Genomic DNA, 15,342 nt, shown 5'->3' on the forward strand with positions numbered 1-15,342 from the left:
GGTCCATTCAGAACCCAGTTGCCGTTTATTTTACATACAGCCATGATGACCAATATTATCCTATTAGCATGAAGTAACAAATGTCCACTATTTCTCAGTCTTTCCAATGAAAGGAATTCCATTGTAAGTATTTGTAGCTGGGAACCACATACAACATAGAGACAAACCTTGCCCTATTCTGGAGGCTACAGAGATCTCCCAAACAAGGTGCCTCTGACATGGCAAAGTGTGGTGCTAGATTTAATGACTGTGCAGGGGCTCAGTTCCATGGGGCCCCCTCCCTGGCAATATGCAGAGAAGGAAGTAGGGGTACATTCAGAGGAACATCTGTTGTACATGTTTTACTCTTGCTCTGCCATACTGGAAGTATACTTCTACTGGCAAGACTACTTAAACCATAAGGTTAAAGGGGCCTTTGCCATAATGCTGATCCATGACTTGGAAGGGAAAATTCATCCCCAGCTGACTTCCCACAGAGATGCATGATGCCTAGTTAATTATTTCAGCTGGATCTCTAGGTTTGCCTGCTGCTATTGTACATCAGATAAGGAAAAAGGAAAAAAGCCCTCTGCCTCATCTTCTGTACTCCACAAATATAACCATGTAAGACAGGTAACTATTAGGCCATTAAATCAAGCAAAACTTTCTTTAATCTGTTGATTAAATATCAAGGGGAGCATCTACACAAGATGTAAGGTTTGACCTAGAAACTACTATGCAAAGCCTAAGCAAAAGTGAATGTTGTGTGTCGAATGCCCATCTGCAATGATAAGGGGCAGACAGTCTTAGATAGAGGAAGCTTGAAAACAAAAAACAGAATCAGAGGTACTGGAGCAAAGAGCTCATTAAAATACTAAAAATCACACCCCGAGGCGGGGAAGATATATGCTAATGGAACATATATGTACGTTAATGAGATACATAGCTAAAACACAGGTATAGAGACATGCTCAGTAAAGAACTCCTTGCGTCACTCCTTTATAACCAATTAGCAAACAAGGATGCTTATGAAGATTCAACCTCTGATATATAAGGGGCTCAGTATTGAATGTGCTTGTGCTTGTCTTGGGAGATTATTCCGCTTGCACCTTTTATTGCTAGCAATAAATCATTTTTATACTTTCACCCCTGGTATCTTTATTGGCCTTTGCATACCGGGCACGAACCCAGACTTGGGCTGGGGCCTAACAGTTTTTGGCGACCCAGATGGGACTGCCGTAGATAAGCTTTGCCCGGACTAACTGACGACCAGTTTATCTGCTTCTTCTTATCAAAAGTCGAGCGCGCCCCGGGATTTCTTTTCCCGGTGAGACTTTTGTTTCAGGAGAAGCTGGATCGCTGAGGCGGCAGTAGCCTAACGGTGCAACGCCATAGAGTGAAAGTATCAGTAACAGGCACCTGGGTGAGAGGGTAGAAAGGGCATAAGGCCTACCGTCAGTACGTCTGCCTGGGATTATCTCTGTAAGTATTCTGTCTGGCCCGAGTCCAAGACCAGTGATTTTTCCCCTGTGAGGACAAGGACTAAAAACAGATCCCTGGATCCCAGGTAAGTCGGACGGTCAGAACCAGGAAGGCAGTCCTGAAATGGGTACTATTAACAGTAAGGTTAGCAAATGTACCCCCCTCTCTTGTGTATTGAGACATTGGGCAGAGTTTGGTGAGGATGCTATGACTAAGAAGAAAGCTAAATTCTTCTGTGAAACTGCATGGCCACGCTATCAGCTAGATGATAAAGAATATTGGCCTCGGGAGGGAAGTGTTAATTATAATACCATCTTACAATTGATTTTGTTCTGCCGGCAGAATGGTAAATGGGAGGAATTGATGTATGCGCAAGCGTTTATGTCTCTTTGTAGAGATAAAAAAGTTTTGGAGGAATGTGGATTGGGGGAGGGGGTTGGGATCTGTGAGATGGCTGTGGCTCGACCAGCTGCAAATCCTGTCCTGGACTGTCCGGAGCCGGAGGCTCTTCCCCCTGTGCTGCCTTTACCTTATCCTCTTCCTCCTCCTCCTCCTCCTCCTGATTCATCTGATTCCTCGTTGGCATCTGCTCTTCCTGCTTCTTCCCCCCCTGAGGCAGAAGTTGTATATACCCCCCGACATAGGGATCTGGAACAGCGCCAACCATGGCCGTCAGGTGTTTGGCAATCTCCAAACTCCCCGACTTCTCCTGATATAAGCCCGGGAGGAGGATGGAGAGTACAGTTAGAAGCAGACTCCGGGGTTAAGGGAAAACATCACAGGGAATCTGATTCTGGCCGTGGGAAGGGAAATGGGGTATTTCCCCTAAGAGAACAAGTGGTACCCGGGCCTCTCGAAGATGAAGGTGAGCCAACCTACCGTCGAACCTTTGTGCACATTCCTTTTAATACCTCAGATTTGTATAATTGGAAGAACAATAACCCCAGCTTGAGAGAGAATCCTGAAAAGGTACAGAATCAGTTTAAAACGATTTTCAAAACCCATAACCCAACTTGGGCAGATGTTCAGTCTCTTCTAGATATCTTGTTGACACCAGAGGAAAGGAGAATGGTAGTGAACAAAGCTCGTGAGTACGTGGAAAAGGAAATTATTGCAGGGAACCTGCAAGGAAATAGAGATGATCATGTCCCCATCCAGGAGCCAGATTGGAAACCAGACCAAGATATGACCTCCATCCGTGGAGAATATATCCTCCGAGGATTGAGAGATGCTGTGAAAAAACCTCAAAATCTCAGTAAGGTGTATGAGATTCGACAGGAGGCTAATGAGATCCCGAGTGCTTTTTTGGAAAGAATTTACAATACTTTCAGACAATATACTCGTGAGGATCCGGAGGATGCATCGAACGCTCGCATGGTAAATATGATCTTTATGGCTCAGAGTGCACCAGACATTAGAAAGAAGTTGCAGAAGGCAGACGGAGCAACAGGTATGCCTATTTCCCAACTAGTAGACATTGCTTACCAAGTATTTACTAACCGAGAAAGTGTTCAGGAAAAGAAACAGGACAAGAAAGAGGAGAGAAAGATGAAAATGCAGGCAGCCCTAGTGGCAGCTGCAATCACGAGAAAACCTAGAGATGAGGGATCCTGGAGACAGCCGCAGAGATGGGGTCCATTAGAGAAAGATCAATGTGCCTTTTGCAAACGAAAAGGACATTGGAAGTGGGAATGCCCTTATCGAAAAGTTGGGGAAGGTGAAAAGAAGAAAGAGGAGAGCAGTGGATTGTTCGCTTTTGGAAGGGATTCAGATTGAAGGGGACCGGAGGCCCGGGAGGGAAAGATAACCCAGATCCCAGTGTCCCCTGACGAGCCTCTGGTTAAAATGCAACTAGGGGACAGAGATGAATTGGTAGATTTTCTCGTAGATACAGGTGCTGCCCATTCTGTTTTAACTCAAAAACTGAAACCTTTAAGTAAAAAGACTGTGCCGGTGGTAGGGGTTACAGGGAAGGCAGTAACACGATCCTTCCTACAGCCAATGACCTGTAATATTGGGCAGGCCAAAGTTACCCATCAATTCTTGTACATGCCAAACTGCCCCATTCCTCTTTTAGGGAGAGACCTCCTCTGTAAACTGCAAGCTACGTTGTCGTTCCAGGATGGGCAAATGTTTTTAACAGTGCCTCCTGAAAAGGGGTGGCATTTACAGGCTTGCCTTCTCGGCCTTCTCCAAGAGGAGAGTACACCGGATATTCCTCAACCCCTGCTCGATGCTGTTGTTCCATGGGTATGGGCAGGTCACCGACCTGGGAAGGCTAAAAATGCTGACCCTGTGAAGATTCAACTTTTGCCAGGGGCCCAGCCTCCATGTGTGAAACAATATCCAATGCGGATGGAAGCCAGGAAAGGACTGAAGCCGTTAGTTGAACGGTTCCTGGAGTATGGCCTTCTCCGTGAATGTACATCAGCTTTTAACACACCCATTTTGCCTGTGAAGAAGCCTAAGAGTAATGAATATCGTTTCGTCCAAGACTTGAGAGCTGTAAATAAAGTGGTTGTGAGTATATACCTGGCCGTGCCTAATCCGTACACCTTGCTATCTGCTTTGAACCCAGATCATAATTGGTTTACGGTTATTGATTTAAAAGATGCTTTCTTCTGTATACCGGTAGAGAAGGGATCTCAGGAAATATTTGCATTTGAATGGGAAGACCCAGATACTAGCATTAAGACCCAGTTGTGCTGGACTGTTTTACCCCAAGGATTTAAAAACAGCCCAAATTTGGCAATGCATTAAGCAAGGATTTACACAGGCTAGAATTGCCACTGTCCTGTGCTCTTTTGCAATATGTAGATGACTTGCTTTTAACAGCCACCACTGAAGCAAGCTGCCTGGAAGGAACAATTTGCCTCCTTAATTTTCTGGGTCAACAAGGGTATCGCGTTTCCAGGAAAAAGATGCAGCCCATATCCCAGAAGGTCACATATTTGGGATTTGAATTACAGCCTGGTCAGAGAGCCCTGTTGCCTGAAAGAAAAGACGCTATATGCCGGCTGGCACCCCCAATAACAAAGAAACAACTACGAGGATTTTTAGGTACAGTAGGTTTTTGCAGGATTTGGATTCCAAATTTTGGGGTTATTGCAAAACCTCTATATGAGGCAACACACGGAGATGAAAAGGTACTCGAATGGACTGAAGAGTGTGAGCAAGCATTCTGCCAGTTAAAGCAGGCTCTCATTGAAGCACCCGCCTTAGGACTACCGGACATGAGTAAGCCTTTTTCCCTTTTTGTGCATGACCGAAGTGGGGTAGCCGTGGGAGTCTTAACACAGAAATTGGGTAGCTGGCAACGACCAGTGGCATATTTTTCAAAAAAATTAGACTTTGTGTCATGTGGATGGCCTGCTTGTCTCCGGGCTGTTGCTGCTACCTGTCTGCTAATACAAGAAGCTGAAAAATTAACCCTAGGCCATGAAATGATTGTATATATTCCTCATGCGGTACTTACAGTCTTGGAACAGAAAGGAGGGAACTGGTTAACTCCGGGACGAATGGCTCGATATCAGGCCATCCTCCTAGATAAGCCTGAAATAAAATTAGCCATTTCTCGCAATGTAAATCCAGCAACACTGTTGCCATCTATGGGTGACACACCAGATCTTGTGCATGACTGTTTGCAAACATTGGAAACTGTTTATTCTTCAAGACCAAATTTGAGAGACAGACCTCTTGAAAAAGCTGACCTGGAGTTTTACACTGATGGCAGCTCGAGTATAGAGAATGGAATTCGAAAATCCGGATACGCTATCGTGACTGCACAGAATGTGATAGAAGCAGGACCTTTAAACCCATCTGTTTCAGCTCAAAAGGATGAACTCATTGCTATGACTCGGGCTTTGCAATTGGCGGCCAACAAAACTGTCAATATTTATACTGACTCTAAATATGTTTTCCTTGTTTTTCATGCTCACAGAGCACTATGGAAAGAGCGAGGTCTACTTGATTCAAAAGGAACAGGCATTAAACATAGCAAGCAGATAAAAGCCCTCCTTAAGGCAGTCTGGGAACCAAAAGAAGTAGCGATAATGCACTGCAAAGCTCATCAAAAGAAAAATGATGATTCATCCACAAAAGGTAATCGATTTGCTGAAGCTACAGCAAAGAAAGCAGCTAAAAAACCTCAGACAGACTTGCTGCCCGAAGTAAGTAATCTGTTACCTCTCCTCCCAGACTTATACCAGCCTGTGACACCACAGTACGGGGAATGAGACAAACAATTGATAAGAGAGTTTCAAGCAAAGAAGGGGGAGCACGGGTGGCTAGTAGCAAAGGATGGCCGCATTATCATCCCAGCTGCCTGGGTTCATGTGGTAGTGAAGAGAGCTCATCATGGCACCCACTATGGACCCAGGGCCCTGATAAGGTGGATCAGTCACTATGTAACTGGAGTGGGATTAAGAGAGGCTGCCAAGAAGGTATCAGAGACATGTGAGGTCTGCCAGAGAAATAACCCAAAAGGAGGGAGAAAAGAAACTTCAGGACATCAGAGAATAGGCAATGGGCCAGGAGAAGAATGGCAGGTGGATTTTACTGAGTTACCCCGGCAACAGGGGATGAGATATCTCCTTGTCTTTGTGGACACTTTCTCTAATTGGGTTGAGTACTTCCCATGTTGGACTGCCCAAGCCCGAGAGGTGGTCAAGGCACTCCTACGAGAAATCATACCTCGCTTCGGACTTCCAAAAGGAATAGGGTCAGACAATGGCCCACATTTCATTGCACAAATTACTCGAAAGGTTTCTGAGTTCCTGGGAATCAGCTGGCATTTACACACCCCTTGGAGACCCCAGTCCAGTGGAAAAGTGGAACATATGAATCAGACCTTAAAAAGACACCTTGCAAAGATTTGCCAAGAAGCTCGACTCAAATGGCCAGAGGCCCTACCCTTGGCCCTGTTGCGAGTAAGGGTCGCACCACATTCTAAATTGGGATTAAGCCCATTTGAGATAATGTATGGTAAGCCTTACCCTCTGAGTCTGCCCATGGGTACTGAACAACAGTTACATGTTTTAGGAGAGGGAATGATTAGAGAATATGTATGGTCTTTGGTTTCTGTTTTGTCTTCCATTCATCAGCAGGTACGGGACGTGCTGCAGACACAGAACCAGTCTCCTACCCCGGAAAATCGATTATTACCTGGAAGTTACGCTCTTGTGAAAGATTGGAACGAGGAACCACTTTGAGCCAGATGGAAGGGCCCGTATAGAGTACTTTTAACGACCCCAACGGCAGCAAAGCTCGAAGGAATCAAGACTTGGATACATTCCAGTCGCCTAAAGCCGGTGGCTGAACCAGAACAAGAAGAAACTCCTGCAAACTCCGGGACCGGAGGCAGAGAACAGTGGAAGGTGGAGCCAATAAGGGACTTAAAATTCCTATTCAAAAGAAAGGAACTTTGAATAATTTGTCAATCTTTGATCAAGTTTTACAAGCCTTATTATGAAATTGTTCAAGGTTTTAGTGTGGGGCACCCTAATTTGTCCACTCCTACTTATAGGAGGGGAAAATCTTTTACCACAAGAATTTGACCCTCAGGAAAATGTCTGGATTTATCTGGCCCGGGAAATATTAAATAGAACAGACTTCTGCTTGGCAGGAGGGATCAATGCTCATCTGGTTTTTACCTCATGCTTAATTGCAGTACCTACCCCTTTGAAAATTTTACAGAATTATACTATGCTGAAAGATGTAAAGAAGGAAAATACATATCAGGATATATATAAGTGGGGGACTATTGTAAAAGAGAAAAGCAGAGACATGTTTTCTGTACGGGTTCAGGCAACAGCTAATGCTTCTGAATGTTTCTTAATAGTGAATTGTACCAGTAATTGCTTTAAATTGAACCAAGGTAGAAAAATCTTCTGTAATAAGACCAGTCAAATATCCTATGTATATACACATACCATCCTTCCTCGAGGATGGTTTCTGGCCTGCGGGAGAATGATATATTCATACCTTCCAGCAAATGCTACTGGGGGACCATGCACCATTGCCCGGGTAACTGCAGCTCTTCCAAGGAAGTCTGACCTAATGCACACTGAACAAACCCCTCTTGGTGGGAGGTTTAAACGAGCATACACTACTCTCACTGCTGATTGTGACGAGAATGATTCCCCTGGACTATTATCTAAGGCAGAATACATAGCATTAGCTGCATCTATAGTGGGGGTTCTGGGTCTTGCTGTAAGTAATAACAGAAATCTTAATGCAGTAGCCTGTGTTTTAGCAAAAGGACTAAATGCTACATCTCGAGCGCTCTCAGCCTTGAATGCTGAACAAAAACAACTAAGGGACGCTGTCTTAGAGAATAGAGCCGCTATTGATTATCTCTTGTTACGACACAATCTGGGGTGTGAAACCTTAAAAGGAATGTGCTGCTTCAACCTCACTGATAATTCTGTGCTAATTGAAGACAAAATTGGTGCCTTACAACGATTGACACAGACATTGAAAGAAACATCTGGCTTAGACTTTTCCTGGTTAACTTCCTGGCTTCCCAATTTTGGATGGTTGAAGCAGTTGTTTTGTATGGTTATTCTATTTTGCTTTATAGGGATTATGATCTGTTTCCGTATCCATTGTATACCGGTTTGTATCGCATCTATCTTCAGGCCTAAGGTAAATCAAATGATTTTGCAAAAAAAGAAAGCTGAGAATACTAGATTTGTGTTAAGTCAAATTGAATGGAGCAATCATAATTAATAATAATTATAAATGCTCCAGATGAGGGAAATGTAAGGTTTGACCTAGAAACTACTATGCAAAGCCTAAGCAAAAGTGAATGTTGTGTGTCGAATGCCCATCTGCAATGATAAGGGGCAGACAGTCTTAGATAGAGGAAGCTTGAAAACAAAAAACAGAATCAGAGGTACTGGAGCAAAGAGCTCATTAAAATACTAAAAATCACACCCCGAGGCGGGGAAGATATATGCTAATGGAACATATATGTACGTTAATGAGATACATAGCTAAAACACAGGTATAGAGACATGCTCAGTAAAGAACTCCTTGCGTCACTCCTTTATAACCAATTAGCAAACAAGGATGCTTATGAAGATTCAACCTCTGGTATATAAGGGGCTCAGTATTGAATGTGCTTGTGCTTGTCTTGGGAGATTATTCCGCTTGCACCTTTTATTGCTAGCAATAAATCATTTTTATACTTTCACCCCTGGTATCTTTATTGGCCTTTGCATACAGGGCACGAACCCAGACTTAGGCTGGGGCCTAACAAAGACACTACCTGCACAGTAGCCTAACAACACTGTGCAGTAGCATGCTAGGCAAAAACCATGCTAATACACTACTGTGCAGTAGTATTAAGCTACAGTGCAGTAAGCATCACTAAAAACCCATGCACCAGGTGAGTTACTGTGCATTGATTTAGTACTTGGTTATCCAAGTACTAAACTTAATGTGCCGTAACTACGGCACATTAATGAATGTGTAGATACACCCAAGAAGTATTAATTTTAGGGTAGTAATAACAGTATTGAACTATGCAGAGCTCCCATTTTTCAGTGATTTTATAATAATACTTAAAGTAACAGATAAATAGAATTACTATCCTTCCTCCACTAGTGGTAATATGTGTCCAGTTTTCTTCTCTGTAAGCAGGTGTAATCATCAGGGTCATATCAAAGAAGTGTTTGCATTTCATATTTGCAATCTATTTCCTTTTTTGTTTTGTTAGCATTTTCTCTTGTACATAATAATTATTGCAGACCTGTGCCAACATGTATTGTTAAACTCCAACTGCAATCTCTTTCAAAGGGAAATGTCAAAGATTAAATTCAAAGGAAGGATGACATTTCAGTTTGTATATTCCATAAATAATGGTTCTTCTGTACTTTCTGGAATCTTTAATGGCCGAAAATGCAATGTTTAAAAGAAAAGCTCAAGTGAGAAAGGCTTAGAATCCTATGTCAGAAGAGATCTAGAGCACCAGATTTTCTTTTCAGAGGTGATAGGTGCTTGAAAAAAATGGGCAATAAAATTTACCTCATTCAAAGATCTTCATGCCTCAATTGCAAACTGTTGGCATCACTTCCTTATCAGAAAAACAATATAAGTCAAACTGTACTATGGCTTTTCTTGTATCTGACTGTATGAGAGAGCAAGACCCAATTCCACCAGTTACACTGGTGTTGTAACTACTGGTGGGTAACTGGGCATGAGCCGTAGGTGCTGTGTTAAAGGACGTGCTGGTAATACTTGGGATGAGGATGGAAGGGGTCACAGCAGCATGTGGGAAGAGGGTGGGAGTCAGGGAGAGGGTGACTAGATGCCACTGAATTTAGTGCCACCAAGTCCAGTGGCAATGGGATCTGGTGGCACTTGACAACAGAAGTGGCTGTAGAGGGTGTTAACCCTCCTTCCCCCTGGCTATGAGTAGCCCCAACAGTTACCCCCATGCATATTTATCCATTATGCCTAATCTTAGTTTAACCTTAGACTACCTATTATATCCTTTTGGCCCTGGCAGTGTGCAAATGATGCCAATTTAGGCTACTTCTATATTTTCTCTAATCCCTAGCATAGGAGTCATAGGTGACAGACAAATTAGATCTACAATAATTTGACTTACTTCGACTCAAGAAGCAGCTCCTCTTCTCACCTCCCCCCACTGTTCACACCAAAGCATCTTCCTGTTACTAATTTGTATTGCGATAGGAATATGTAACAAAGATAGTTGGTCCAGAGTTATAATGTAGAAGGCAGAGAGAGTTTAGGTTTCTGAAGAGATACACAATGGATATGAAGCTAACAAATATGGGGTGGATGGGAAGAAAAAGGGGCTAAGAGCAAACTGGCCACATTTACACGCATAAATGTGCATAAATCCTTGCCTAAGCCTAAGCCAGAAGAAGCTGTGTAAAGTACATAGTGTGCTAGTAACACAAAAGAGGTTGCCTATACAGGAAAATGGACTGACATAACTATAGTAAATATACAGTGAATAATACAGTATATATTTCCTATATTTCCTCTTTCCTTGCTTGATATCCAGGGATCAAAAAAAGTGGCGGGGGGGGGGGGGTGGAACAGCAACACACGCTTGGCCAGCACATGCTGCTGAAAAGCGGAGCCGGGCCACCTGGAGCCACACTCCACTGCCAGCCAGGCCCCGCGTAGCAGAATCGCCGTGACTGCAGCCCCGGGAGGCCCCCAGTACCTCAGGTAAGACTGCTGGAGCCAGCCCAGTGCTGGCCTCAGCCTCCCCTACTCCACCCATGGCAACTTACCACTTGCCAAAGCATATGTGGCACAGGATTCCCTGGGGACAAGTAGCGGCAGTGCAAGGTGGACACCCATGCGCATCTGAGCTCAGGTGTGACACAATTTATTTTTCATAAATCCATGCTGGCTGCTTGTGAATAGCCTTTCCTCCTCCAGATGCTTGCAAATTACCTTATTTAGGATATGCTCTAGCAACTTCCCAGGTATCGATGGGAATACTTCTTCAGATCTTCCTTCTTGCTTTTTTTAAAGAGGAGCACTACAGTGGCCTTTTCTCAGTCCTCTGGTACCTGGCCCATCTCCCATGACTTCATGAAGGTCATTGCCAAGGGCTCCAAGATCTCCTCTGCCAGTTCCTTCAGGACCCTGCGATGAAGCTCATTTGGCCGTGCTGACTTGAATTCATTCAGACCCAACAAAAGCGCTTTTACTGTCATTTTTATTATCTCCTCCCTCATCTTGCTCCCTGCCTTATCCAGATAATCACTACTGGGTGTCTTGCTGCAGCTTAAATTTTTTGTGAAGACTTGAGCCAAAGTAGCTGTTAAGTAGCTCCACTTTTTTTGTATTTTTGGTTAAGAGTTCCCCCTGGCTTGTTGACAGAGGATCCACATATTCCTTGGTCTTTGTAACAGGGGGTGCCTTCTCGGGGCTGATTTGCCACTGGCATTGGCATCTGTTTATGATCCAACCGCTCACCTTCTCTCCTGCCATGCCTTGACAATATTTAATTAGGATGTTAATTAGGCAGGAGGCTGCCCATTTCTTGCCCCGAGGCCAGGGGGCACTATCCACAGCTCCATTCCTCCCCTAGACTGTAGTCCAAGCCTCGCAGATGGTTTTATAAATTTCTCTTTATGTTGGGGTCTCAGCTGCTGTGGGCTTAACTCCCCTCTCTCTCTAGCTAGACCTGTCAGTCAAAACCCGCTAATTGGGGCTTGACTCCGAGGCTCTAGCTCTCTAACTCACTCAGGCTCAAGGCCCTCTGTGACACCAGGCCTACTGGGCCTTCTACACTGTGAGCCCCTGTGGTGCCCCCTTCAGCTTTTCCCCCCTTTCTGTAGTTAGGTCTTTTTGCCTAAGTCCACCCACTAGGCTTCAAGGCTCCTATCTCATGTCCCTAGTGCCGCAGGGCTTCCTGGGCCCCTTATCACGGCACCCCTTGGCGTTAATGAGGCCTCCTCCACCCCTACAGCCTCAGCCACAAACCACCGGCCTTTAAATATCAAACATAAACCATAGGTTTCTATGGCCATATAATGAAAAATAATAGTAAAGAAATAAGAGAGGCAGCATGCCCGCTTACTTTATGTGATTGTGCTTCTGGCTCACAGCATGGCATATTCTTCCCAAAGAGGCTGCTGCAGCTGCACCATAGTCATCAGGAGTCCCCCTCTCTGCTGCCTCTCTTGCAGTTTATAGGGTTCTGGCCTTCCCCTTCCTGTCACCTGACCAGCTGGCAGGGCTTGATCCTTAACCCCTACTTGACCGGCTGGCCATGCACAGAAGGTTCTGGATTTAAAGGGACCACCCTATTTCTTGGTAACAGGGTTAGCGTTCCCTGTTACAGTCCTTCTTTTCTGGCCAACATATTTATAGAACCTCTTCTTGTCATCCTTAACCTGCTTTGCCAGATGCAACTCATTCTTTATCTTTGTCTCCCTGATTTTGTCCGTGCAGGTTCTTGCTATTTCTTTGTGTGTGTCCTTGGTACCTTCCCATTCTTCCATTGCCTGTATGCCTTCTTTTTGCATTTGAGGCATTTTAAAAGTTCCTTGTGCAGCTACACTGGTCTCTTATCATTCTTCTTGTGTCAGGACAGTTTCTTGTTGGGCTTCCAATACTATCACCTTTAGAAGTTCCCAGCCCTCCTGGGCACCTTTATCCTTCAATCTGTCCTCCCATGACACCATGCCTATTAGCTCCTTGAGTTAGATGAAATCTGCCTTTTTGAAAACTAGTAGCATCCTAATTTTGCTGATCTCATCTTTCCCCTCTCTCAGGATCTGGAATATAGCATATTGTGATTGCTTCTTCCCAAATTACCCACCATCTTCACACCCTCCACCAGTTCTTCCCTGTTGGTCAGGACAAGATCCAAAATAAATGATCCCCTCATTGTCTCCCCAACTTTCTGGAAGATAAAAGTTGTTCTCCACACAAATTAGGAACTGGCTTGACATTTTATGTTTGGCTACATTGCTCTTCCAGCAGATGTCTGGAAAATTGAAGCCCATCATCAGTACCATCCCATAGCATTTGGATATATTCATCACCTGCTTGGGGAGTGCTTTCTGATTAGGTGGCCTATAATAAATCCCCACCATTGTATTGGTACTATATCTTTCACCTTTCATCTGAACCCAGATGTCTTCTGCTTTGACAGCTTCTTCCTTCTGAACCAAGCAACAAGCGTACATATTTTTTTACATACAAGGCAACACCACAACCTTTTCCTCCAACCCTGAACTTCTGAAGCAGAGTGTAGCCCTCAAGGTTCACATTCCAGTCATGAGCTGTCCCGCCAAGTCTTGATGATGCTGATCATATTGTAGTTCTTTTCACAGGCTGCAGTTTCCAAGTCATCTTGTTTATTCCCCATACTTCTCACATTTGTATACATGCACTCGATGTATTTTGCATTTTGACCCCCTCACTTCCTTTTTGTGTCATTTGTTGCAGTCCTGTAGCTCTCTGTCCCTTTCCCAGAGTTGAGTTGCTTCTTCAAGTTCTTTTCCTTCTGGACTGTGTGCTCTGTTGTTGGAGGATTTTGATCACCATCCCACACAAAACTTAGTTTAAAGCCCTCCTTACTAAATGATGCCTAAAGATGCTGTTCCCCATTCTTGTCAGATGAATCTGATTTCTTGATAGCAACCCTCCTACCAAGAATACTGCCTGTTGTCAAAGCCAAACCCTTCATGTTGACACCCTTATCTTAGCTACACATTCACTTGCAGGATATGATGGTCTCTGCCTGGATACCTGCCTTCCATGGGAAGGATCAATGAGAACATCACACTTGCACTCCAAGCTCCTTAATCCTCCTGTCGAGAGCTCTATAGCCCCCTGAGATCTGCTCACTGTCTTCCTGGCAGTATCACTGGTGTTAACACAGACAAGCAGGAAGGGGTAGTGGGCCAAAGGACAGATGAGGTTTGACAGACTCTCTGTGACATCCTGAATTTGGGCTCCAGACAGGCAGCAAAGTTGCTCAGAGCTGTTTCTTAAGGCACAATGCAACTCCTACAGAGGTATTCAGGATTGGAGTCTAACACAAACATGTCAGCCCTCCATTTCTGCTTAGTTTTCCATTCATTGGTATACTTCTAATTTCTTTTAGTTCTTCAAGGATAGGAACACTCAAGGATAGGAACTTGAAGCTACATCTGACCCAGATAAAGGGATACTGTGCTTTAGCAGAGGTTTTCACACAGGCTGATATCCCATTCCTACCTCATTCCCATGCAGTTTTCATCTCCCAGTGTTAATACAACAATTCTAGCTCTGTACATTTGCCTAGAGCAGAACTGTAGCTGCAGTACATCGTTCCTCTGATAGGAGTTATTGAATGACTGATATGTGTTATTGAAAACCATAATCTGAACTGGATCATGAAAGTGTTGTGATGTTCCATTCCTGTTTCACTAGCAAGCTGGCTAAGTAGGTCTTCCTTCAAAAAATATTCAAATTAACTAGAGAAATCTGAAATAGAAATAGATAGGAATGTACTGAACTGTTCATAATTAAACAGAGTAGAAAACACTCAAACCCATCAGGCTATGCACACTGTGTACACTCAAGCATTTGTGCTACTACTCTCATCACTGAAACAAGTTTGTGTACCTGACATAAAAAGTGGGCCAAATCTTGTGGTCCTCATATCAAGCAGATTTGAGGAGAATTAACACAAACTTGCAACCTCAGGATTTGTTTCATACTCCTCAAATGTCAGATATAATGCATTCTGTAGATAGTAAAGAATTATAATCAGACACTCCTGCCTTCTAATTAGTAGACATCAAACAATTCTGTAAAAGAGCTTGTTTGTACTTCCTGCTTTCATTTGTCCTGTAAGTCTACTAAACAGAGTCTCTTTCTCCTCTCTTGCCTTAGGTATAACCTTTGAATTCTGACCTGTACAAAAGGAAATAAGGGCTTCAAGATGTTGCAAGTTAAACTACCTTCCTGTGACATTTCTAAATATTTTACTGCCAATTATGTCCAGGTTCCCTCTGGTTTATCACCAAGATACACTTTTGTAACAAAATATTATTAATAATAAATATAATGATTTGCATTTCATAGGTCTCAAATAATATTCCATATTATATGTACAAGGAATCTTTCTTCTATTGTATATACAGGGTATATCATTCTCTTACTTCAGATATGAAAACATGGCTAGGTTGGAAAATAGACCTGGTCTGCAACAGTATCCATTTTTAGAAAAGTTAGAGAAGAATATATGGTACAGCCTCAAATTAATTATGAAGAGATGATAGATGAATAGATGATTGCATATGTATAGCTGTGCATGTACCTTTGGGATTTTTTTTTTTAATTTGGCCTTTAATGCAAACTTTGGATTGTCGTTTAAGCAGGGGAAAGATA

At 43.5% G+C, this 15,342-nt stretch overlaps 1 protein-coding gene across 3 annotated transcripts; it reads left to right on the top strand.

Annotated features, from left to right (window-relative positions):
• Positions 1-1,269: 1,269 nt before the first annotated feature.
• Positions 1,270-8,656, top strand: LOC132249563 (syncytin-A-like). Of its 3 annotated transcripts, none has more exons than XM_059724933.1 (2): positions 1,270-1,546; positions 6,564-8,656. In XM_059724933.1, the coding sequence occupies exon 2, from the start codon at positions 6,928-6,930 to the stop codon at positions 8,188-8,190; it is 1,263 nt and encodes a 420-aa protein (XP_059580916.1). In that variant the 5' UTR covers positions 1,270-1,546; positions 6,564-6,927; the 3' UTR covers positions 8,191-8,656. The 3 variants fall into 3 exon arrangements, with proteins under 3 accessions (XP_059580916.1, XP_059580914.1, XP_059580915.1); XM_059724931.1 differs by having other exon boundaries at positions 6,567-8,656; XM_059724932.1 differs by lacking the exon at positions 1,270-1,546 and adding an exon at positions 6,144-6,444.
• The last annotated feature ends 6,686 nt before the right edge of the window (positions 8,657-15,342 follow it).

Source organism: Alligator mississippiensis, chromosome 3 (assembly GCF_030867095.1).
Source record: "Alligator mississippiensis isolate rAllMis1 chromosome 3, rAllMis1, whole genome shotgun sequence".
In the NCBI taxonomy this organism is placed as follows: domain Eukaryota; kingdom Metazoa; phylum Chordata; order Crocodylia; family Alligatoridae; genus Alligator; species Alligator mississippiensis.

Excerpts from the sequence above, each read along its gene's own strand:
- LOC132249563 (XM_059724933.1), top strand. The coding sequence starts at position 6,928 with ATGAAATTGTTCAAGGTTTTAGTGTGGGGCACCCTAATTTGTCCACTC.